Source organism: Olea europaea, unplaced genomic scaffold (assembly GCF_002742605.1).
Source record: "Olea europaea var. sylvestris unplaced genomic scaffold, O_europaea_v1 scaffold1224, whole genome shotgun sequence".
Classification (NCBI taxonomy): domain Eukaryota; kingdom Viridiplantae; phylum Streptophyta; class Magnoliopsida; order Lamiales; family Oleaceae; genus Olea; species Olea europaea.
In genome coordinates, this window is record NW_019229669.1 from 60,025 (window position 1) to 83,468 (window position 23,444).

General features: G+C 31.1%; 2 protein-coding genes across 3 annotated transcripts; both read left to right on the forward strand.

Annotated features, from left to right (window-relative positions):
• Positions 1-8,716: 8,716 nt before the first annotated feature.
• Positions 8,717-16,369, forward strand: LOC111374269 (O-fucosyltransferase 1-like). Of its 2 annotated transcripts, none has more exons than XM_022996924.1 (10): positions 8,717-8,872; positions 8,946-9,093; positions 9,940-10,018; positions 10,223-10,293; positions 11,737-11,825; positions 12,085-12,208; positions 12,294-12,577; positions 13,153-13,282; positions 14,338-15,056; positions 16,166-16,369. In XM_022996924.1, exons 1-9 carry the CDS (start codon positions 8,865-8,867, stop codon positions 14,950-14,952), a joined length of 1,548 nt encoding a protein of 515 aa, XP_022852692.1. In that variant the 5' UTR covers positions 8,717-8,864; the 3' UTR covers positions 14,953-15,056; positions 16,166-16,369. The 2 variants fall into 2 exon arrangements, with proteins under 2 accessions (XP_022852692.1, XP_022852693.1); XM_022996925.1 differs by having other exon boundaries at positions 16,182-16,369.
• A 2,609-nt stretch (positions 16,370-18,978) lies between these two features.
• Positions 18,979-22,934, forward strand: LOC111374256 (NAC domain-containing protein 83-like). Its single transcript, XM_022996910.1, has 3 exons — positions 18,979-19,461; positions 20,002-20,175; positions 22,782-22,934. Exons 1-3 carry the CDS (start codon positions 18,979-18,981, stop codon positions 22,932-22,934), a joined length of 810 nt encoding a protein of 269 aa, XP_022852678.1.
• Positions 22,935-23,444: the final 510 nt, after the last annotated feature.

Sequence of the window (23,444 nt, forward strand, 5' to 3'; positions counted from 1 at the left end):
AGAATGATAATAGAAAAATATCAAGTAGACATAGAAATCAAGATGGAAGAAACTAGCAAGAGAGCTAAAAGGGAAACAAATCAAGAATTTGGAAAAAGAAAAAAACCCATAAATACAGAATACGATATAGGAGGTAAATATAATTTTCCCTCTACAAGAGACTTTTAATGGACTAATAAAAAATATAAAAGTTTAGGAAAAGGACAAATGAAAGAATGATGTAATTTACCATTAGCAAGCGATAGAGGATTAATCTTAGAGTTAAATAATTGTAAATCACAAGACAAACCTAGTACTATAACTAAATGGAAAATTTCTGTAATTAGAGCGTATAATAGTGTACCTATACAAATGACTGTAGAAAAAATGCTGGCTTACTTAGAAACTTATTTAGGAAAGATTGTTTTAGATTTATACGTTACAGTAAAAAGACTAAAATCAGATGAAATTAGATTAAGAATGGCTGGAGAAGATAATCCTAAAAATTTTACAAACTTTATTAGAGAATTAATTATAGGTTCTGATCCCAGTAGAAATAACACTTATGAACAAAATAAAGTTTTAGAAGACTTAGAAAAATTAAGTATTAGTAATATGAAATACATACAACTATTTTTGTTAGATTTTGAAAGATTAGCAAGCATAACAGAATTATCATTAGATTACCCTATACTTGAAAGATTATATAGAAAGATACCACCACCATGGAATGATAAAATTAGAAAAGATGTAGAGTCAAACCCAACGAGGGAAATAACTATTAGTGCAACTATAAAATTTATATCGGATAAATTGAAAGAATATTGTGTAGATGAAGTAGCTAAAAAGCAAATAAAGAAATTAAATTATTCTTTTTACTCAAATTTATATACACTATAGACATATGATTATCGAAGAAGAAAGAAAAATTATATAAAAAAGATAAAAAAAAAAAGCAAAAATATAAAAGGCAATATCAAAATAAAAAGAAATATAATATTAGACCATGTAGGACATATTATAAAAATAAAAGACCCAATTATAATAAATATGTTAGAAAATCAAAAACTAAAAAAGACTGTAAATGTTATATTTGTGGAGACCCTAGATATTTTGCTAACAAATGTCCAAATAAAAATAAAAACAAAGAAAATACAGCTAAATTTATGATAATTGAAGAAATACAATGTAACATAATAAAATTATTTGATAACAAATCTTGTAACTCGGTATAAAATATTTACATAGGTGAAGAGTTAGATAATTTAGAAATAACAAGTAATTCTGAAAACGATTATGATAGTTTAGAAGAACTATAGTTTTCAATTTTAGATATAAAGATGATGAATGTAGAATAAGAATATATCGATGAATGTATTACAGGACAAGAATTAATGATGGATAAATGTAAAATATGCAAAATATACCCAGGATACAAAAATAGAAATTAGTGTAAGAATTGTCTAGAAATTCAATGCAATAATTGTTTAGGTATTAAAGAAGAAAGAAATAATAATAATAATAAAGACTATAGTGAAATTTTAGAAAAAATAGAAAATAAAATAATAGATACAAATAATAGAATAGATAAAATACACGAAACATTAGGAGAAATACAATAAAGGATCAGAAATCTAGAAACAAAAGGAAAACAACTTATAGATAATTACACAGAAATTAATTATTTGAAAACAGAAAATCAGAAAGAAATAATTTGTCAAATATCTAGAGTAAAGACGACAAAAAGTATCAAAATACCTATAGAAGTGCAGATAAACAAAATGATAAAATTAAATTTGATAGTATTAATAGACACATATTGTACATTTAATATAGTCAGAAAAGATTTAGTGCCAAAAGATTGAAGACGGAAATTAGAATATGAAATAAGAGGAAGTCAAATGAACGGTAGTAAAATTGGATTCGAAGAAAGATTTTTTGATGATTGTAAGATTAAATTTTAAGAAAATCATTATAGTTTAATGACTATATTAGTAAGCGCGTTGATAAAAGATGAATTTGTTATAGGTATAATTTTTTTGTTAAGTAGAAATTGAAGTTTAACAATTACTCCTAATGTCATAATTTTTGAAAAAGACACATCTATTATTAATACTATAGAATCATCAGAGTTGCGAGTTAAGTGTGGTGGACCCTTACAACTAGAACCAGACCCAGAAATTGAAGAAAATTTAGACTTTTTAGATAACTTATCTTTAGAAACTTTAAAAACAAACTTAATACAAAGAAATAAAGAATTAATATTTTTTAACAAAACCTCTTTTAAGATAGATAGTATGGACAAAATTTTTGGATTAGCTGAACAGATTCAAATAATAGGAGAAGACCCTATAAAACATCGGGATAAAAATAAAATAGAAGTTAAATTAGAAATAATAAATGAAAATATAAAAATTAGAATAGCAGAAATAAAGCATACTAATCAATATATAGAAGATTTTAACATACAGATTAAAGAATTATTAGATTTAAAAGTAATAAGACCGTCTAATAATCAACATAGATCATCAGCTTTTATTGTTAGAAATCGTAGTGAAATAAAAAGAGAAAAAGCAAGAATGATTATAAACTTTAAAAGATTAAATGATAATATTGTAGAAGATGGATATAAGATACCAGATAAAGATATGCTAATAAATAAAATACAAAATAGCAAGTTATTTTATAAATATGATTGTAAATCTGGATTTTGGCAAATAAAAATAGCAAAAAATTCTATTCCTTGGACAACTTTTACTACTCTATCAGGACACTTTGAATGATTAGTCATACATTTTGGATTAAAAAATGCACTCTCTATTTTTCAAAGAAAGATGGATAGTATATTAAATTCTCTTCCATTTGTTTGTGTATATATAGATGATATTTTAGTACATAGTAAAAAATATAAAGAACATATGAAATATCTATAGATAACATTGAATAAATTTATAGAAAATTGTTTAATTATAAGTAAAAATAAGATGAAAATAAATAAACAAAAAATTGAATTTTTAGAAATAATTTTAGGAGAAGGAAAGATTCAATTACAACTGCGTATAATACAAACAGTTTTACAATTTCCTGAGAAAATAGAAGAAATTAAGAAATTACAAGTGTTTTTAGGAATATTAAATTATACTAGACATTTTATTAAATATTTAAGAAGGAAAGTGCGACCATTGTATAGTAAATTGTCTAATAAAGGACAAAAATATTTTAATCAATCAGATATAGAATTAGTTAAAAAGATAAAAATGGAAGTTAAAAATTTACCATTATTAGAATTACCATTAGATATTAAATATAAAATAATAGAAACAGATGGATGTGAATTAGGATGTGGAGGAATTTTATATTCCAAACCAAATAAATATAGTGATAAAAAAAAGATAAAATTTGTAGATATGCTAGCGAAAAATACAAAATAAAAGGAAAATATTAAGCTTATTTAGATTATGAAATAATAGCCATCATAAATAGTATAGAAAACTTTAAATTATTTTTAAACACTGAATTTACAATTATGAGAAATTGTGAAGCTATAGTAAAATTTATTAAAAAGATAAATTTTGATAAGGTAAGACATAAAAGATGGTTGAAATTATATGAGATATTAAGTATCTATATAATTAATATAGAACATATTGACGAAAAAAATAATATTTTAGCAGATTATTTAAGTAGGCAGGTTATTAATTTTCTAACTCATTATTTTTATGATGCAGATAGATCAAATGATGATAAACTTTAGGAATGTCACTCTGAGAGTGGCCTCTCAAGGACCTAATCTTCGATTCAGATGAAATAATTTAGAAAGACTACCAAAAAGGGAGCATTGTCTATTGAATAATCTTTGGATAGCATGTGACTATAAACAAAAATTAGACAGCATTAATGCCCTAGCTAACTATTAGACATATTCATAATCAAGTAGAAAACAAAAATTTTAATTTCTTTGTAGTAATTAAATGTAGAAAGCTTGGTATATATAACTATTGACCAGAAGTACTATAACAAGTAGAAAGATTTCCCGACCCCCTTTTCAAAGGATTTTATACGTTTGAAGAAGTTTTAAATTTTTATAGAGAAATGATAGGATTTAATTTTCATATATCTGAAAGAATTAGACAGACCATGCAAGCCCCCTCTCTTAGCCTCTTTATTCTGAATTCCATGGTCAAAAAATAAAGTAATCCTCTGAGTTAAGTTGGCTAATTTGTGTCCCAATTATGGGAATTTGCTGAAGTCTTTTTAAATAAGATGAAAATCTTTTTTGGTTACAGTCTTAATCTTTCTTTAAAATGTCAAGAAAAATGCTAAAAGAGAGTTAAAAAAAAGTCTGAAGAAATGAATTATTATTTATATTAGAGATCTTATTATTAAATATCCAAAATACATATCAAAGATATCTTGATTCAATCACAAGGTCAACTCTTCATATTTCATTCCAAATATATTGTGTTGTTGGTTGAGCCTTAATTTTAGTTAAGAAAATATCTTTTGGAGATCAATTACATGCTCCGTAATCTCTTGCTTCAACTAAAGATCGGAATATAGAAGAGTAAACACCAAAAACTCTTATTTTCATCTATAAATCTTCTGAGTTTTGATGTTGGAGAAGAGACACCTGGAGATCCAGCGTTTTGAAATGAATTCGTTCTTGATGATCCACTCAGAGTGAAAAGCGTAGAAATGTTAGAAAGTGTGGGTTGCACAATCAAAGAGGTTCCTCGATGATTTACAAGTTGAGTGGTTAGAATTAGCTAAGGTTCATAGCTTTCTATAAATTAAAAAGCAATACGCTATACAACTTATTCAGCAAAAGCGATACAGCAAGCTTTGAACCAATTGTAAGTTAGCTTTTCCAGTTAATCTTTTTTGTAAGGTTTGCCCATAGGTTTTTAATTCTTGTGAAGAGTTTTTCAACAAGTTTCCGTCCATCAATTTTCGGTGTTATATACATTTTATACTTACGATCTGTATGTTTGTGAATGTTTAATTTATGATTTAACTTGTATATAACCGTAAGGCATGTGAGTGAAGAAGTTAAAATGACAGTTGAAATAGTGAAATAACGGTCGAAAAATCGGGTGAAAAATTGCTACCAAATGGTAGCTTAATCATCTAGAAATAATAAAATATGTAACGTGTTGCTTTTTATTGGTTAATTTCGCATATTTGGTTCTAAACAAAGGGACCTATATATTCATAATAAAATTGAATTTGGTGTGTTTGATTAATATAATTTACCAATCGTCAATGGTGAGTAGAGCGAGAATGACAACAGTAGCACTAGCACATGGACGGACCCAGGGGAGTCATGGGGGGTCACTTGACCCCTCAACTTTTAAGAAGATTTTTTTTGGGTGATAAAAGTCCTGTTTGATATGGATTGTAATCTAAATTTTAATCTAAATCAAAGTTAACAATTATTTTTAATAACATATTTTATGGATGGGAAAAATTCATAATCCAAAAGATAAGTATAGGACCTTTCAAATCTAAGATTACAAGTTTGAATCTTCAAAAATCAGAAATTAGATGGGTTGAGAGAGAGAATCTTGATGGGAGGAGAGAGAAGAAGATTGGAGAGAGAAGGAGATGTGATAGAAATTAAATAACGAGTGAATATTTAATATTTAAACAAGTAATATGTAATTTTAGAAATGAGAAATTGCTGGACTCTACCATAACAAATTCACCTTCAAAACACAAATCTGAACCAACTCCTACAATTCATTTCTCAGACGACATATTAAAGCCACGGATTATTTAATATTAATGTAAAAAATCTACTCACGGATTCAGATTTAATTAGTCACATATTATTTTTATATCACAAATCAAATTTTTTGTATATCACAAATTATTTTATGATCACAATTTAAAAATTTAACATGTCACAATTTCTTCATTGATCACGAAACAATTTTTTTTATAAATAACAGATTACAATTATTATAAGTCACAATTTATTAAATAGCCACAAATTAACAAATTTGTAGTCACGAATTTATTAAGTCACTGAATATTTTTGGTCACGAATTCAAAATATTTTAGGCCACAAATTATTCATCGATGACATATTTAAAATTTTTATTGGTCACAACTCATTTATCCATTGCAACTTATTGAATTAATTTGTCACGACTAATTTTTCGATTACAACTTAATTATTTGTTAGTCACAATTGAAAGTTACAGATACAATTTTTAGGTCACATATTCAATTGAGAGTCACAGTCACAATTTTCAGCACCGCCAACATCGTTACCAATGCAGCTAACACTGCCCCAAATCATTCCACAACCACCACACCAAACCATTCCACAATCAAACCACAGATCAAATCATTCCACACCACCGCACCAAAACATTCCACAACCACGCACCTCCGCCGCGCACACATACACACAGTCGATCTGCACAGGTTGTTGCTTTTGGTTGTAGTAGTGTCACACCCATGCACATACACACCACCGTTATCCACCACCCACACACGTACATGCCGTCGCAGCGCGCACGCCACCACCCACATAACAAATCCACAACAGATCTCTCTCACTTCTCTCGTTGTCGATCTACGCTGCATCAACAGACTCTGATTCCAGCAGCGGTGGCCGGAGCAAGTTCTTCATCACCGGAGCAACTTTTTCATTGTCGCCGCCCTCAGATTACAATGAGAAACGAGAGAAGAGAGAATGGTGACTGGTGTGAGAGAGAGAGAGAGAGAGAGAGAGAGAGGAACGGGGCTTAGAGAGAGAATGGGTTTTGTGGCTCTACTGGTTCTAATGTAATGGGGGAGTTAATTAAGGATGGATATCATTTTCTCTCTCTTATTTGATATATGTCAATTTATCTTTCCAAGAAGTCATAAGCCAACTGTAATGACAAAGGAGAGAGAATGAGATTGAAGAGAGAATGAATTGGAGAGGAGAAACATTTCTGATTTTTGAAAGATGAAACATCGCACCTGCTTTAAGAATTCAGATCTTCAAAAGTAGGGTGGGGTGTAATTTTCACTTTATGGATTCCTTAACTTTTTATCAAAATTTACTAAAATTCTGATTTTAATCTCAACAAAACAGGGACAAAATCACAATAAATTTAAATTTTCTCTCTTTTCTTTTGTTCCATTTTACTATGTCCCTCACTTTTTTTTTTTAAAATTTAATTTTATCAAAACCGTAACCCTTTTAATTTTTTAAAGTTTGTTTATAATTTATCTACAAATTTTCAACTAATTAGAACCTAAATTTATATTTTCTCATATCCTATTTGTGTATATAGCATGTGTCTAAACTGATTAAATATAAAATTTAATCTACATTTAACGAATTGTGTTTATTTGATTTATTATTAGTATTGAATATTTGTTAAAAGTTTTCCCTTTCGATTATTTGAATTAACTGTTTGTATCAAATACACAATTTTTTTAAACATAAATATGCATTTTCTCGTGATAAGTAAAATATTAATAAAATGACCGTTTAAAATCAAATAGATAAAAATGATGAGTAAAATATTAATGAATAAATATTTTTTAAATGTAAATTTGTATTAAGCATTCGATTTGTACAAAATTTGATTGCGTCCCCCAAAGTCAATATCTCTGCATTTGCTCTTGGTTGGTGATTGTGGAGGCATCAAGTGAGGATTCTTTTGGAGATGGAGATTGAGAGGTTTCTGGTCGGGAAAGCTCACATCATTGAATTGATAATAATGTGATGCGTACTACCATTTTATTAATTTTAGCCCCCGTTTTGTGAAAATGAAAAGGGGGGGAATAATATTTTTTTTGAAAAATGAGTGGTTGAAAAATAAAGAATTTTTTTTTGATTTACGTAAACTATTATTTAATGAAAAATTGTATGGTTAAAAATAGAAGAGAGAAAAATAAAATGTAATATAATGAAAATTAATGAGGGCCAAACGGGGCTTAATGTATTTAGATGTGAGTATAAGGGTTAAATTTTTTTTTTTTATCAAGAATTGGATTAGTTTCAAACAAGCGCCAAGATTATTTGTCAAAAACTCTTCCCAAAGAAAAATATAAATGACATGCCACATGCAATGATGTCCAATTGAAAATGTAAAATTATCCAAAAAAAAAAAAGAAAAAGAGAGAGAGAGAGAGAGCAAAATTTAATCAATGTTTGGCCCTTATTTTCTAAAATTCATTTTTAATCACATATATCATGAGATCCACAACTTTTATCAACTTTTTAACTAAACAATTTATTATTATTTTTTTATCAAAATCTACTAAAAATTAATTTTTATCTAAACCAAACATGAGCTCATTGTAATTTGAACAATCAAATCTTTTTTGAACAATTTTTCCCTTTTAGTTAGACATCATTTCAAAATTTTGTGCTGAGGCCCCATTTGATTTCCATTATTTGGAAAAAAATATATTTTTAAACAGTGATTTGACATCATTTTAGCCACAGACTATTCAATAAAATAATATTACACGTAAATTTAATTTTTATTTTATTTTTAAACTATACATTTTCCATCATTACACTATTCAAAAATATACTTTTATGAAAATAACGTGGCTCAAACTATGGCTAAATAATTTGTTCCATTATGCGAGGATACTGCCTTCACAATATTAAAAAGTTGGGAATGTGGCTGCCACACTTTTGAAAGATTTGCCTTGAGGACCCAATTGCTTTAGCTATTTCAATAGAATCGCTAAATAAAAAAGACGTCTTCATTAGATCAATACCGTACTGACGCGTTTTCATAAGATCAATACCATCGCCCAGATTTAGGGCATCTCCGCTCTCTTTAACACACACATTCACGCACTCACTTCACTTGAACTCGCATTTAATTCCGAAGATTTGGATCTATTAGCATCGTCTTCAAAAAATGAGAAGGTATGCGTAATTTTGAATCGATCTGTACCGACACTTGGTTTGGATCTGCTGACGGAAATTTTGATTTTTGCAGCCGAGCTGGACACAGGCACCAGCTGAAGCAATCAGGTGTTAAGGCCATGTTTAGCAGGCTCTCGTTTGCTGTAATTGTACTCGTGATCTGTGTAATCTCGTTATTATCCACTATAAAGAGTACCTCTAGATCTTTCTCTCAATCCGAGGTCAGTGTTTCCATTTTACGTTTAAATAAAATTTGTATTTTGCATATTAGTTTCGCTTTTAAATTTTTGAACTAAGAGCGTATTTAATTGGCATGGAAAATATCAATTAGAAAAGAAAATGTCTTTCATATTTTGTGAAAAATAAAAATCAAATGTTTTCCTTAAAAATAAGAAAAATTAGGCATATTTTCAAAAATTGAAAAATATTTTTCATACAAAAAAAATGGCAATCAAACATATCAAGTTGAAATTTGAGTGAAAAACTGATATTTTCATGAAAAATAAATATAATCAAATACACTCTAATAGCGTGTTTGATTGGCATGGACAATATCACCTTAGTTGTTTTGAGGAAAACAAAAATAACTTCCACCCAAGGAAAATATTTTTCCTAAAAACAAGAAAAACTAGACATATTTTCAAAAGTTGAAAAATGTTTTCCATGAAAAAAATAGCAATCAAACGCCACAATTAGGGATTTGGGTGGAAAATTGATATTTTACATGGAAAATAAATATAATCAAACACACCCTAAATGAATCTCCATTTAAATGCGGAAATTATTTTGCTATATTTTGTTCTTGAAAGCAGTTAAGAAATTGATTAACTGTATAAAATTATTAAAAATTTGGAAACCAGTGCTGAAAACTTTGTGAAATTAAGGTATTGACATCCTTGGTTCTAGAGTTCTTCGTTAAATAAATAATCAAGTTAGTTAATTTGCAGGTGTTATGAGACTAAACCTCTGGACTTCTCACCAGAACGTTTAATTATTACTGGCCTCAGGGTTTCCCAGCTCATCATTTAAGTGTTTGTCGATGTTTATCTTTTGTCATGTCTAAGCAGATAAAAATGGATAATCTTTGGGGCACTGCTGCTTCTGGCGAATGGAGGCCATCATCTGCTCCACGGACTGCTTGGCCTCGTATGTGTTTGTAGCATTTGATATTTATGCTTATTTAAATTGATTAGGGGTTCATTTTGAGTATCTATGAGTTTCTGCTGCTTATTTAAATAAACTGTGCTTAAATGTTATGGATTGTACTTTCATTAAAAGAATGTAAATTTATTTTGTACGCGCACTTATTTAGATTTATTATTAGAGTTTCATGTAAATTTCCATATGCAGCTCCTCTGACTGAAACCAATGGCTACTTACGTGTTCGTTGTAATGGTGGTCTCAATCAGCAACGCAGTGCGGTAAATAAAAAGATCTCGTTATGACATAGTTGTATAACTCTGATTCTTCTTTACTAGTTTTTCCTGATTCTTTGCTCTTTTTAGGCTTAAAGCATCAGTTTCGAAGCTTTTTTTCGTGATTCTTGAATTTTCTCGTAGGGATTAACCTGAAACAAGCTCTATTTTTGATATAATTAGCTGTTAATGGTGGCACATTCATTGCCTTTGAACTGTGGATTTGATTTGAATGCCAAGGGATAATTTTAGAACAAGTTCAGTCCTTGTTCTTTGAATTGTGATTTAAGTCAATGGTATCTGAATTTGTTATTTGGTACAGTTTTTCATGATATGGTTTTGCAAAGCTCTTTACATATTGACAAGTTGATTACTGTACTTAGTTCATTTGGTGTTTATAATACTTACCTTTTGACTTTTTCTTCTTATGCCAGTTTGAAAATTAATTTATGTTTTTCCTGCTCCTATGGAGCTGAACCCTTGAAGCAGGTGACAAGTGGTTCAACTCTCAAACCACATGACCAAGAAATATTATGTGGACTGATATAAAAATATAATTCTAGAAAAGAAGCTTAATTGTAGTTGGGTTTTATTTGACTTCTGGCTCTTTCCTCTAAATTCATGAATGTTGCCAGAATGTGCTGTTTCCATACAAACCTTTATTTTCTTTCTCTACAAGCTACTTCGAACCAAATTTTACACAACTTCGGATGATATTTGAAGCATATTTATTCATTTATTTGAATCACCGGAGATTTAAGCTGTGATATAAACACCATCAATTAATCCGTGCTAACCTATAAAACACCAGTTAAGTTATAGCTTAGTTCTCTTTCATTGGTCACCTGTCAAAACAGGCTCTTGTCTCTTGAGCTGTTTTTTGTTCTAGTATTCCATGCCTCAGACTTCCAAATAGCTTCACATGGTAAATTAACTTCAAAGCCTTTAGTTAGCACATTTAAAAGGACAACATGGTAAACATCAGATTTATTTTCTTTTCCGCGTCAGTTTATTTCCACAACAGCAGCTTTATTCTCAAAACCTAAATGGAGAAAGAAGGGCATCTTTAGCAAGCCCTTTGGCTTTTAGGGTATAATTAGAATCTTGGGAATATACACTTATTGTGCCTTAATGCTCAACAGCCTTGTGTTGCAACAGCAGCAGCTCTGTGTGCATTTCTTGTCTGCAATTGCTTCCTTTTCAGTTGTGCTTTTATCTATTGCTTCATTAGTTGGACCTTTTCAATTATCTGTTTATTCTTTCCTAATTTGTATCACAATTTCACATCTCTTTGGACTGGATCAAAAGCATTAAAAGGCAAAACATGTTGATTTTTATAATGTGTGTTTCAATATTATGAAGTCATCAACTTAACTTCTTTGCATTTGTTCTGGTGGCTCAAATTTGGTTTGCTACATATGATACAAGGGAGGTTTTGTTATTTTCTAGATATGCAACGCTGTTCTTGCTGCTCGAATTATGAATGCTACACTTGTGCTGCCTGAGTTGGATGCCAATTCCTTTTGGCATGATGACAGGTAACTTACCACCACTTCATAGTAATTTTACGTGGCACTTACCACCACTTCATAGTAATTTTACGTGGCTTAGTTTAATTAATATATCTGGATATTTAATTTTTGAACCCTTCTGCAACCTAAAATTTGAAGCAAATTTGTTCTTTTATCCAGTGTTTACTATTTTATATGATGACAAAATTCACAGTTCATTAGTTGCTGTTTCACTGTGTAGCAATTAATTAAGATATTAAGTGCTTATTTTTTTATCTGTCCTTAGTGGTTTCCATGGTATCTATGATGTTGAGCATTTTATCAATTCATTGAGGTATGATGTAAAAATTGTGGAAAGAATTCCGGAATTTCGTAAAAATGGGAAGATCAAGAAGATAAAAGCTTTTCAGGTGAAGTGTATAATCACTGACAAAGTTTTTCTGATATTATTTTCAGTTCCCAACAAGTCTTAATACAAACTTCTTTCATTCTCAGATTCGGCCTCCTAGAGATGCTCCCATCAGTTGGTACACAACATTTGCTTTAGAGAAGATGAAGGAACACAATGCTATTTATCTTACCCCATTTTCACATCGCCTGGCAGAAGAGATTGATTACCCTGAATATCAGCGGCTAAGATGCAGGGTGAACTATCATGCCTTAAGATTTAAACCACATATTATGGAGCTGAGTAACTCAATAGTCAATAGGCTTCGAGCACAAGGTCATTTCATGGCTATACATCTTCGTTTCGAGATGGATATGCTTGCATTTGCTGGGTAAGTCAGTACCTGTTTATGTTGCCATTACTTGCCATCTTTGAAAACTGAGACCCCAAGAAAAAGGGTAAAACCAAAAGAAAAGAGAGAAAAAATCAGAAAGAGAATTCCAAAGTAAGTGACGAAGCCAGGAGATATGTTTGAGAAATATTATCTTTTTTCCTTTATATTTTTTCCCATTGCTTGGGGGGTTTGGGCACAGCTGGGCTAGAGTGATTGCTCAATCCCTTGGTCAAGCCTTTTAGCCCATGTTTGCACTGCAAGACAGCAAAAACAAGTAATTTTTATTTTTTCTTTAGGAAGTTTATGAAATAGGTGCTAAAAGGAACATATTTCATGCACACAAAAGGCCAGAAAATTGTAAAATTTGGAAAAAAAGCAAATAATCCAAAAGTTTATGTTAGGAAAAGTGAAAACAGTCTGCCAGTGATGTTTTTGAGAGGCCAAATATTCTACCTGCTTAACATTTTACAAAAATGGATTGCAAGTGGAAGTGTATTGAAGAAAATAAGATAGCACATTTTATTTTATATATTTATTTGAAGCTATGCACAATCTGATATGAAGTTTTTCAGGTGCTTTGATATATTTACCCCCGAAGAACAGAAAATTTTGAAGAAATATCGGGAGGAAAATTTTGCCGCAAAGAAACTTGTTTATAGCGAAAGAAGGGCTATTGGAAAATGCCCATTAACTCCAGAAGAGGTAGTTTTTATATTTAAATTTGGTGAATTGACTGAATGTTTGCAGTTATTTACCTTAAACGTAAAATGTGGTTGTTTACTAGTTTTTAGTTTGGTCAAGGTAAATAATCAAGATCCTTCGTTTCTTTTATGCACCAGTACATGTAGATCTAAACAAATGTTTTGTTATCCAAAGGGATATGATGTTCTAAGTTGCAACTAATACATCTTGACTAATTAATGCTTCAGTACTGGTCATTTAGGATAACAAACCATCTTGATGCCGTGAATTTTTTTTGTGGAGGAAAGCCTCTTTAATTGCTCTACTTCTTTCCAAGATTTGATCCCTTTAGTCCTGCCACTTTACATCATTACTGCTGGAGTGGGTTAAGAAAATATCTGAAGTAGAAGGTTTTTTGTTAAACATGTTGCATAAAGATTGGTCTTTAAGCATATGAGAAAGATTAAAAGATAAAATTTTAATTTTTACTTCTTTTAACTTCCCCGCATGACCACCAAAATATGAAAAAGAAGAAGTTTATGATCCAGGATGTTAAAAAATCATCATTCTTAGAGATAAGTGAAGGGAACCTAATACTCAGTAGTACCTAACATTTAAATAAAAGCTCAAGGGGCACATGGAAGCTTTTTCCTTGAAAGAATTTACATAACTGGAGGAATAAAGTTAAGTAAAGACTCTGGCAGATCAATTAGAGATTTAGGAGGCCTCCTAAGTTTTTGTGCTTCAGCTTAGGAGAGAATTTCATGTTGTTTGAAGGCCCCTCTTAGTCTCCCTTTATTTTGAATGAAAATAGTAGGTAATGGAGAGGTTGAGAAATTATATTTCTGTTTGTATTCCTTGTGTACAATTATAATTAACCTATAAATAATCTATCTGCATCTTGTAAGTCTCAGAATGTAGAACCATATCTTAATTGTAATGACTGTTTGATGGCCTTTATAAAGAGAAATTGGGGGAAAAAGATGTTTTGAATAAATATTTTTTGAAGAATGTGTGTTTAAAAAATATGGAAGAGTTTTGAGTTTATGTGCAAAATGTGCACCTTTGATCTGCAGGTAAGTCTCATCTTACGTGCAATGGGGTTTGACAACTCAACCAGAATATATCTAGCAGCTGGGGAACTATTTGGAGGTGATCGATTTATGAAACCTTTCCGGTCCTTGTTTCCTCGCCTTGAGAATCATAGCACAGTAGACACCACTGGTGAGCTGGCGAAGAATACACATGGTTTATTGGGCTCTGCCGTGGATTACATGGTTTGTCTCCTGGCGGATATTTTCATGCCCACGTATGATGGGCCAAGCAACTTTGCAAATAATCTCCTTGGCCACCGCCTCTATTATGGTTTCCGTACAACCATTCGGCCTGATAGAAAAGCTCTTGCCCGTATCTTTATTGATCGTGAAAAGGGGCGGACCGCAGGTTTTGAAGCAGCAGTTAGACAAGTGATGTTAAGCACAAATTTTGGTGGGCCTCACAAGCGATTGCCACCTGAATCATTCTATACAAATTCCTGGCCTGAGTGCTTTTGCCAAACATCGGCATTGAATCCTGCAGATAAATGTCCACCAGATAATGTTTTGAATATCTTAGACAGCCAGTTGGCAACAGAAAGGATTGATGATTCAGAATCAATCGCATCAAATTTTACTTCTGATGTAGATAAATAGGATATTGACGTATACGTATATGAGGTAGTTCACAGTACCAAGAGCTGCAATATCACGTTGCCAAAACCAACAAGTGGTGGTTGCTATCTAATTCGGCTCTGCAGGTATCTCTCTGTTCCCTATTCAGTTACCTCTCCATTGAAGTGATTTCATTTTGTAGCATCTCCACTAGTCACATCATTATAGATTAATAGTTATAGCCAAGGTTAGTGCTTGTTTGGTAGTGCTTTTAAGTGCTTATAAGCGTTGGATGTGTGGTTAAAAAGTGTTTGACCATCTTAAATTATAATTTCAGTTTTTTCAAACATGCTTTTAACATTTTTACTTTTTACTCATTGCAATTTTTCACTAGACAATTTTGTAGGCTTGACTGCCCCACTTTGTTTGATCCAGTTACTAAAGGCCCGTTTGGTACCAATTTTTTTCAAAATGCATTTTTCTCTATCTTCTTTTCAACCACACATTCTTTATTAAAATAATATTACACGCAAATAAAAAAAATTTCCTTATTTTTCAACCACACATTTTCTATCAATTTACTATTCAAAATGCATTTTTACATAAAAATGTCTCCCAAACACCCTTTAAAAATGTTCAGATTATTTCCCTGCAATGTTGCGTTTTGATTTCTCAAACTTAGAATACATTTTTTGATAGCTCTCTGGCCAGCTGGTATTTTTTTTTTTATACCAACTATTTACCTGCAATGTTTACTTTTGATTTCTGAAACTTAGAATATACATCTTTGTCTCTTTTTGCGCTCCACCCCACCCCCGTGTCTTTACTGGTTTTTTAACTACTATAAAGGCTCCCACAATATATATTTGTCGCCATCTGCTGTATATACATGACTACTTTTACAGGGTAACTTTCTAGTAATATAAAGAGGGTAGTGGCTGAGATAGTTGCAAGATATACATGACTACTACTTCACACGTCTCTCCCAGTTTATGGCCAGTACGAAGATTAAGACTGGAAAAGTAAAAATGAGGATCTACTGTCATTTTTAGACACACACTCACGCACGAACTTGGAGATTTTCTTAAATTCTTCACTTTTTTCTGCAGTTTTACTTCTTACTTAACTACTGAATATTATATTCTAACTGCCACGGCCTAGTATTTAAAGATTCTTTTTCCCATTTTCTGTAGTGTTACGTCTTATGCAACTAATAAACATTTTTTTTGTTGTTCTCGACTTCTTGTTGATGCAGTTACTGGGAGAACTAGCATACTAGCACCACCAGCAGTTTGGTCGGAAGTCGACCACATTGACACACAACATACTTAGATTTACTTGTATTGATTGACACATTCACATAATGGAGTATATGGTCTGATTTTTCAATGACATTGATGTCTAAATACTGATAAATGGATATTTAAGTTCAAAATTGGTTTCCCATGAATTTAATCAATTGCTGTCGTCTATTTTATTTTTCTTAAAAGATTACAAAATTACATTGAATTAAGTATATAAAATATAAATGTTGCTGAGTATGTTTAAGGAGCTTCTTATGTAGATGGAGCTATGCTACATCAACTTGCATTACACAACTTTTGAATTGCTGTAAAGATCCTCATTCTTTTCTCATTGTCTCATTTTTGTTTCTGACTGTTTTTGTTCAACCCGAATTTTTACCAAGCAAATGAGGAACGTTATATACAGAGGATGACAGCATTATGCCCATTTTTGGTATAGATTAAAATATGGATTAAAATCTAAGTGAGAATAACTAATTAATTTTAACAATACATTTTAGGGAATTCACAATTTTTCAATCATAATTCATCAATTTTTATCAAAATTTACTAAAAGTTTATTTTATTCCACACCAAATAGGGGTTGCATATTATTAAACGCCTATTTATTTGGGCACCAGTAATCCACATTTTAATCCCAAAAAAAAATTTAAAAAAATAAAAAAATTATGAACGTTGTAACAGTATGCTTGACATACTTGTACATGATCCAGCGCAATATTTAGGGGGGAAAAATTTGGCAACCGTCTTATTTTTTAAAATGTCAAAATTGCCATGGTTAAGAATATTCGGCGAAATAAGTTAGGGGCACCATGATCTTTCCCTCAAAACTTTTAATTGACTGCAGATGAAGTAGTCAAACATGGTTGCCATAGTGGGCACATTGAGTGTATAATGTGTCGAATTCTTAATTGAATAAAGCAACGTAATCAGACTTAAAATCAAGTAAGAAGGGAACGACTGATTTGACAACAAATGATTGATATTTTTTGTTTTAATTTTTCAAACTGTCCCACCTGTTTTTGAACATGTATGTATAATATGATTGTTCTTTATTATAATTTTGGGAGGTGGGTGCCAAACATGGATCAAATTTGTTGGTCATTGAATACAATCAAGTCAGCTCGTTCATGAGCTCAGCTCTATTAGGCCGAGCCGAGTGACCTGCAAACCGTTTTCTTTCTTTTGTTAAATTTCAAAATCTAATTTCTCTTTAAGTATTTTTAACTACATACAAACTGATTGTCAAATTTCAAAATCTAATCTCTTTAAGTATTTTTAACTACATACAAACTGATTGTTAATATGGTGTCAAAATTAGATTAAATTTTTTTAAAAGTTAAGTGCTCAAAAATAGATTTTATAATGAAATGATTTAACGGATAGTTCACAAGCTGGCATACGAATCAACTCGCGTGAGCCTAGGCTTGACCCAAGAGATAGAATTCAAGCTACCAAGCATGGCCGCACATGGACCTAAGCTTCACAAACCGAGCCCATGAGCTCACTAGCTGCTTTGGTCCGTGGTTTTCTCCAACCAATCTTCAAACTTGTTTTTCTTATTTACATTTTTATATCTTTGTATATAATTTTTTAAGATAACGAACTTTTTAGTGCATAAATTTTAAAACAGATTCAACTCTTAACTCGATCAAGATATTGGGGTCTAGGGTGCCCCCCAGGGCACATCCCAATTGGCAAAGATGAGAGCGCTTCAAGGCTGGCAGATCAGAGGTCGTGAGTTCGATTCCTGAAAGGCTCTTGGAAGGCAGATATTCTCCTAAAAGGCAGAATTTATCCTGGAAGGCAGGAGCTCTATTGGAAGGCAATGTGCAAAGATGAGAAACGACTTGCTTGTCACTTTGGCAGATTAGTTGGGGGGGCTCTTGAACACTGGTCAGTTTGGGGCACAATATGTGGCTTAACCTGTCTGCAGTTTGAGGGGTCAAAGTGTAGACTCCAAGATTTAGTCACTGTAAGGTGGATACCTGGATATAAAAAAAAAAAAAAAAAAAGAAGATATTGGGGTCTAAGGTTATTGAATTGGTGGTTGAATGGATAAGTCATTATTCGAAAACCAATTAAGAAACTTTATTTTTATGTATAAAAATAAATTTATAAATATATAAATAAAAGATTAAACGAATTACATATTTTAAGTTGGTGCTGAAAATTCATCTGAACTAGATATAAATAAATATTTTAAATTAAATTAATATGACACATGGCAAACAGAAAATCGATACATATTTCTAATGAACCTTGCTACATGTACACTATGGTGTACACTTTAATTTACATTTTGCTCCATGACATTTCCCTACCGAACAATTTAAATTTAAAACAGTTTTTTCATTCAATTGACACTTAACAATAATGCAAATCTCAATCAAAATGTCAAAAATCAGTATACAAATAGCAAAGTTTATTTCGAACACACAACTGTTGATTAAAAGTTGTAATAAAAAAATCACAGAAGTTTCATTATCCATCATTTCTTGTGTCTTAACATTCAGAAAAAAAAGCTTCCCGAGGCAAATTATTTGTATATAATGTGACCTAACAGTCTGAAAACTGACTTTTTCTACTTTCTTGATCTTGATCTTGAGATACAGAGTTCGAATCCCAACTTCTGCGAAGTCTTTTTTAGATCCCAGGAAGAACACTAACACTCTCTCTCTTAGATACAGAATTCAAATCCCTCTACAGTTAAAAATCCCGGGAATTTCAAATTTGTTCCAACTCTTCTTAAACGGGTTCAGATATGGCGTTCTCATTACCACCAAGTTTCGTTTTTAAACCCACTGATCAAAAACTAATCACACATTACTTAAAACCCAAAGCAATGGGTTTCCCATTGCCAGGTGATAGAATTCTTGAACGAAATCTATGTGGAAAGAATGGTACCCCATGGGTTGTTTTTTCGGACAATGATCCATGGGAAATTGTTGGGGATTCTGAAGTTGGTGTTTTGAAGAAAGAAATTTACGTGTTCACGAAGTTGGAAAAGATAGGTAAAAGACATTTTGTTAGGGTGGCCGGTTGTGGAACATGGGCCAGAAATTCTAAGCCAAAGGATATCAAGAATTGCAAGGGCGAAGTCATTGGTGTCAAGAAGTCATTTACATTCGAAATGAATGGCGATCCGAAGCAAGACGAGGTAGATATGAAGAAGGGTTGTTGGATAATGGATGAATATAAATTGGCGGGAAGTTCATTGGAGGGAGTGAATAACACAGATTATGCTGTTTGTCGAATTTCTTGGGATCAAGAAAGAAACTGATGAATCTCAAAAACGAAAATCAAGTTTTGAATGCTCGATTGAAAGAGGGTCTGCATGGAAAAAGATTTAGACGGTAAGGATCTGTCATGAGTTGCCATGGATATGTCTGACGAAGAGATTCTGATTTGGCTTGACAAAACGATTTCCTAAAATTGACTTTTCATTTGGACATAACGTTGTTTAGTGCTGATTCGATTAATTCATGCTGTGATGAATATTGTTTTACGATCAATTTTGTCTGATTTTCTTGTAAAGTTGTTTGGGACTTATGTTTGTTCTAAGGATTTGATACATCGTAGTTTGCCTAATATTTTTCAATCTCTTTAGTTTGAACCCTGCGAAAGTAACAATTAGTCGTTTTCCCTTCAGTAACAGATTTTCGGAATTAATTGGAGTTTCAATGTGTTTGTATCAAATACTTATTTGGAATGCAGGCATAGTATATATAGGAAACAGGATAGAGTTTTGCTAAATGTACATCCTCGTTTATCACTTCATTTACAGAATTTATGCTTGGCAAGATCTCACATAGTTAATCCATCCGCTAAAATCCTGTCATATATTCATATTAATCCGGCTGGCCGGAGGCAAACAGGGCCTTATACGGGCCACGGCAACAGTGGTGCAGTCCACGCAGAAATTCTTATTTTTATATATTTTCTAAGGAAAAACTATGAAGTATGCCCATGTTTAAAATGCAATCTTAAATTCCATACACAATGCATAACAAAAAAATTTAAATTTTAAGGTTAGAAAATCAGGTTGCCTCACGTTAATTCTTGATTTATAGTATCAAACTCAACTTTGGACAAAGATTTTTCATGACATTTTGAATATTGCTTTGGGTGTTTTGTTTAACTTGCATAGATTGTCTTTGCACCGCATTTCATCCATCCATTAAAATCTTATTTTTCCTTTTTGTATACAGTATAACTGGCCTGAATTATCCAATTCAAACTTAACTAAAAATACTTCAATCTCCTCATTGGCTTTAATCACAAAATAAATGAAGTTGAAGGTTGCATGCTAATTTTCTCTTCTTCGAATGCCACTAATTCGTTTGACTCCTCCATGATTAATCCCTTTGATTTCAACATATTTTTCTTCTATAGTTGTTGATTCCCTAGGTTGATTAATGAAGATATCCTCCATAATCATGTTACTTGGCTCATCCAGAATTATTTGATGTTCAATTCTTTTATATTTTTTTGCATGGCGAAGACATCTTCACTAAGCATGTTACCGTCATCATCTTCTTCTTCATATGGATCATCGTAGATAGTTTTCTTACTTTATTTGGAGTTGCTAATAACTAACAATTTTGAGTATAACTCCACAATATTCAAAAGTAAATATCCTCTCATCATAAGAAACATATTTGGCCGCTGTTTCGTGGGATATTAAAATCAAATTTTTAGTTAATTTTGATAAAAGATGATAAAATGTGTGGTTGAAAAGTTATGAGTCCCATAATATGAGTGATTAAATTTAATTGGCAACTTTGATTTAGATTAAAATCCTTACTAAACAAGGGCTTGATATTTAATATATTTAGCAAGCAATCCTTATCAAGTACAATAGGTAGATTGTATTTCAACTTTTTAAGTTGTTGCAAGAAGAAGAAATCTACCATAAGCATATCACATTCATCTAAGTTGGGATCAATCATTATATATTTTTGACGCTTCTAGCTTCTTTTTGTTTTCTGTTAATAAAATAAAGAAAATTGGTAAATAAGCTAGAAATATATATAAGAAATAATTTAATCAACTACTAAATAAAAATAGTTCCCGACAACAACGTCAAAAACTTGTTGTCGTTCTTACGAGAACTAATATCAAATTGTTGATTAAATTAGTAAAAGTTTTAATTCAAGTGAAAACAAATAAAAGAAGTTATTTTCTTTTTATGATTTTTTATTTTAAATAAATTAAAACAATAAAAGTAAATTTTAATGATGGTTTAAGGGTTAGGATTCACAAATTCACCATATTTATCCACTTAATCTCAATCATCAACTTTTATAATAATTGATAATAGGTCAAATTCATCTAATATATTTAATTTAGATTTCTTGAGTTCAAATTGATTCTATTTAACTTAGTCAATTCTATATCTTTATGTAAATCCGGATACATTTTAGTTAAATGCAGTAATTATTTAAGAATCCATGTAATGATCCCACCAATCAGAAAAATTTACCTGTACACTTTTATACTAATTACCTGCTTTTACTATGTCATCTAAATAAATAATTTGCCAAACAATTCACAATATCAATTGGAGATTTAAAACTTTTTAATTAAAAATAAGATTCAAAACTAGGTTATAATCAATCTTCCAACCAAATTATTTAATTACACATCATAGACGAAGAATAAAATAAGAAATGATTTAAGTACATTATTGAGTATTAAGGAAAAACGGAAAAAAAAAAATGAAGATCTTGCACTAAGATTTCACCTTCTTATAAAATCTTGAAACACTAGGTATTTCATTGATTTCTTGATTCTTTTCTCATTTTGAGCTTGTAAAATATGTGTACAATAAATCCCCACAAACCTCGGCCTGAATATATGTGTATAGTAAAACCCTGTAAGTCTTGTTTAATTGTTGGATTTAGGCAAAATCTTTGTTCAACTTGATTTCCATCAAAAAGTTTGAGAAGAAAATTGAAACAATCCATATTACAAATTGACTCATTTTTCCATGTAACTTTGTTTTTCATCTTATAATAATTGTAATTAAGTTTCCTTCATTCCAAAATCATTAATAATTGACCTGATGCAAGTTTGGAGAGTTTGCAATATAATTCCCGAACTTTTCAAATGTCAATTTAACTCCAAATTCCCTTTTTTTTTTTTTTTTTTTTTTTTTTTTGTTTTCCTTTTTAATTTGGTCTCACGGAAGTCTCATAGGTAAACAACGCACACTTTTAACTACAGATCTAGAAGTTTGGCTACGTGTCATCCTTTCATAAAATAATTAACTTTTGAAAACAGACAATATTTGTTAAAAAAAATATTTGAGACCGTTGAAGAAATAATTTGTAGAAGTTGAAGTAATAATAAATACACCACACTCACAGACACAGTCCCTTCACATTTGAGACTTCCTATCTTTCAAAAGTTACCAAAAAACAGAATCATAGACCAAAAACAATAGCAATATGATAAGGTGATTATTTCAGCTATAAATAGAGGTATTTGTTGAAGAAATCTTGTGCTCGTCTCAAAGAAAACTTTTTCTTCTGCACTTTGCAAATTGTTTTTTTGTGATTCCAGAGAAATACATACTCTCTCACGTATAGAGTTCGAATCCCTTCTGAGAATTTCCAGTTTGCTCAACCCTTCTTACACGCTCGGCTATGGCATTCTCAATACCACCAAGTTTCGTTTTTAAACCCACCGATCAAAAACTCATCACACTTTACTTAAAACCCAAAGCAATGGGATTCCCATTGCCATATAATAGAATTCTTGAACGAAATCTATATGGAAAGAATGGTACCCCATGGATTGTCTTTTCTGACAATGATCCATGGGAAATCGTTGGGGAGTCTGAAGTTGGTGTTTCGAAGAAGGAAATTTACGTGTTTACGAAGTTGGAAAAGATAGGTAGAAGACATATTGTTAGGGTGGCCGGTTGTGGAACATGGGGCGGAAAATCTGTGCCGAAGGATATCAAGAATTGCAAGGGCGAAGTCATTGGCGTCAAGAAGTCGTTTACGTTCAAATTAAATGGCGATTTGAAGCAAGACGAGACAAATATGAAGAAGGGTCGTTGGATAATGCATGAATATACACTGGCAGGAAGTTCTTTGGAGGGAGTGAATAACACGGATTATGCCATTTGTCGAATTTCTTGGGATCAAGAAGAGACTGATCTTGTTACAATCCAAATTTTATAGTCAAAAATTCAAATATTGAATAGTCAAATTCAAATCC

Coding starts and splice junctions, on each gene's coding strand:
- LOC111374269 (XM_022996924.1), top strand. Junction 9,094..9,939: donor GATCTTTCTCTCAATCCGAG/GTCAGTGTTTCC, acceptor ATGTCTAAGCAG/ATAAAAATGGATAATCTTTG. Junction 12,578..13,152: donor GATATGCTTGCATTTGCTGG/GTAAGTCAGTAC, acceptor GAAGTTTTTCAG/GTGCTTTGATATATTTACCC.
- LOC111374256 (XM_022996910.1), top strand. CDS start 18,979: ATGGCGTTCTCATTACCACCAAGTTTCGTTTTTAAACCCACTGATCAA. Junction 19,462..20,001: donor TGAATAACACAGATTATGCT/GTTTGTCGAATT, acceptor CTTCATTTACAG/AATTTATGCTTGGCAAGATC. Junction 20,176..22,781: donor TTCTAAGGAAAAACTATGAA/GTATGCCCATGT, acceptor TTGTGATTCCAG/AGAAATACATACTCTCTCAC.